At 52.8% G+C, this 2,500-nt stretch overlaps 1 protein-coding gene across 1 annotated transcript in view; it reads left to right on the top strand.

The window, feature by feature from the left end:
- Positions 1–2,155, top strand: part of EMH_0074480 (Si3a-associated protein 18, related) — a gene marked incomplete at both ends in the record, with an annotated part of 3,324 nt that extends 1,169 nt beyond the window's left edge. Inside the window, 4 exons of the mRNA XM_013499469.1 lie at positions 201–312; positions 546–631; positions 1,039–1,757; positions 1,897–2,155. Of these exons, the coding sequence (XP_013354923.1) occupies positions 201–312; positions 546–631; positions 1,039–1,757; positions 1,897–2,155 (1,176 nt within the window). The remainder of the gene's footprint in view (positions 1–200; positions 313–545; positions 632–1,038; positions 1,758–1,896) is intronic.
- Between the last annotated feature and the right edge of the window lie 345 nt (positions 2,156–2,500).

Here is a 2,500-nt window from a genome sequence, read left to right as displayed (position 1 = left end):
TAAACCCTTCTCGAGGGTTTAGGGTTTAGGGTTTAGGGTTTGGGGTTTTGGGTTTTGGGGGGGGCGGGGCAGCAGGGAGAGGGTTTGGGGTGGGGGGGAGGGGGGGGTGCGTATTCGAGGGTTTAGGGTTTGGTAGAAAGGGTTTTTTTTTCAGGGTTTAGGGTTTAGGGTTTAGGGTTTAGGGTTTAGGGTTTGTTCAGGTGTATGCGTGGATGGATACGCGTTTGCGGGAGATTTGTTATTTAATAAAAGATGTTTGTGCTGAGGCGAGAGATAGAAAGGCGCTGTGGCAGTTCAGGCTTTGTTACCCCGGTAAACCCTAAACCCTAAACCCTAAACCCTAAACCCTAAACCCTCGGTAAACCCTAAACCCTCGGTAAACCCTAAACCCTCAACAGAGAAAACACCACACACGATACACCATAAACCCTCGCTCTCAGAAACACTTAGCTTATCGAACCATCTCCAGCACATGAAAAACCCTCAGCCTTTTCTTGCGTCTAGGGTTTAGGGTTTAGGGTTTAGGGTTTAGGGTTTGCGTGTAGACAAAGAAGGCCAGAACGTATTCGCGGATGTTGGCTTGCTGCACTCCATCATCCCCGACCCCAAAGAAGACTCACGCACCCTCGCTGTAAACCCTAAACCCTAAACCCTAAAAAACCCTAAACCCTAAACCCTAGGTTTCTAGGGTGCTTGCTGTACACATGCATCCCCCTTCATTCTTCTCCACGCTAAACCCTAAACCCTAAACCCTAAACCCTAATTTTTATAAACAAGTGTAAACCCCAGCTGCAAGAAACCCTAAAACCTCCCTCTATCTCTCAACGCAAAGCAGTGTCGCTGAAGCGGGTCTAGGGTTTAGGGTTTAGGGTTTAGGGTTTAGGGTTTATGTGTGTAACGGTTTACTTTCTAGGGTTTAGGGTTTACACACATGCCAGTATTCCTTTTCTTCCGCAGCAGAACCTATCGTCTCTATAACCCCTCGTCTAGGGTTTAGGGTTTAGGGTTTAGGGTTTAGGGTTTAGGGTTTGTGTGCAGGACGTGAAGTTTCAAGTGGGGGACTTTCTGGTGTTATCTATTCTGAGGAAGCAGAGCAGCAGCAGCAGCAGCAGCAGCAGCAGCAGAAGGCTGGCCCCATACAAAGACCCAAAACTATGCATGCGTGAGGAGTGGATATACACCCCACGCCCCTCTGTGCTGCACCAGTCGCTGCCTGCTGCTGCTGCTGCTGCTCCTGCTCCTGCTGCTGCTGCTGCTCCTGCTCCTGCTGCTGCTGCAGCAGAGGGCAAGAGCGCACGCAGTGCTGCAGCAGCAGAAGAAACAGCAGCAAATAATAATGTACAAAAGGAAGACACAGAGATGCTTGTTGATAGAGATTCTCCTGCTGCTGCTGCTGCTGCTGCTCCTAAAGCAGCAGCAGCAGCTGCTGCTGCTGCAGCAGCAGATGAAGACACCAGCAAACAAACAGCTGCACAGCCAGCGGAGGATGCTGCAGCAGCTGCTGCTGCAGCAGAGAAGCAGCAGCAGGAGAAACAGCAGCAGAATCGAGAGGAAATGCAGCAAGACGAAGAACAGCAGCAGCAGCAAGATGAACAGCAGCAGCAGCAGCAGCAGCAGCAAGATGAACAGCAGCAGGAACAGCAGCAAGATGAGCAGCAACAGCAACAGCAGCAAGACGAGCAGAATGGAGAGCAGCAAGAGCAGCAGCAGCAGCAGCAGCAGCAGCAGCAGGGAGAGGATTCGGATCGCCCCCCAAGGTAGGTTCATCAACATTAGCAGCAGCTGCTGCAGCAGCAGCAGCTGCTGCAGCAATATTAGCTGCAGCAGTATTAGCAGCAAGATTGTTTCAGGTTTGTTGCTGCTGTTGCTGCTGCTGCTGCTGCGGTGTATGTACAGCGTAGCGCGGGAGGAAGCAGAAGAGGAAGCAGCAGCAGAAGACAGCAGCAAAAGCAGCAGCAACAAAGGAAAGGCAATTGTTGCAGAGAGCAGCAGCAGCAGCAGCAGCAGCAGCAGCAGCAGCAGCAAGAAGAGCAAAGCATCAGCTGCAGACAGCAGCAGCAGCAGCAGCAGCAGCAGCAAGAAAGAGGCAGCTGCGAAGGCTGATGAACCCTCCACAAAGAGACGCTCAGCTCGACTAGCCAAAGACAAAAAGTAAGTGCTGCAGCAGCAGCAGCAGCTGCTGCTGCTGCTGCTGTTGCTGCTGCTGCAACACCAGCTGCAGCAGCAACATGAACACCAGCTGCAGCAGCNCTGCTGCTGCTGCTGTTGCTGCTGCTGCAACACCAGCTGCAGCAGCAACATGAACACCAGCTGCAGCAGCTGCTGCAGCAGCAGCAGCAGGAACAGCAGCAGCTGCTCTAGCAATGCGCAATCTCCGGCAGCACAGCAGCAACAGCCGTTCTCCTTTCTGCTGCTGCTGCTGCTGCTGCTGCTGCAGCAGCAGCAGCAGCAGCAGACAGTGCTGCAGCGGGAGCTGCAGTCTTTTGTCACTTCTTACACT

Source organism: Eimeria mitis, genomic scaffold (assembly GCF_000499745.2).
Source record: "Eimeria mitis Houghton genomic scaffold, Emh_scaff4353, whole genome shotgun sequence".
NCBI classification, from domain to species: Eukaryota; Apicomplexa; class Conoidasida; order Eucoccidiorida; family Eimeriidae; genus Eimeria; species Eimeria mitis.
Note: the sequence above shows the minus strand (reverse complement) of the source record. Positions and strands in the feature narration are given on the sequence as shown.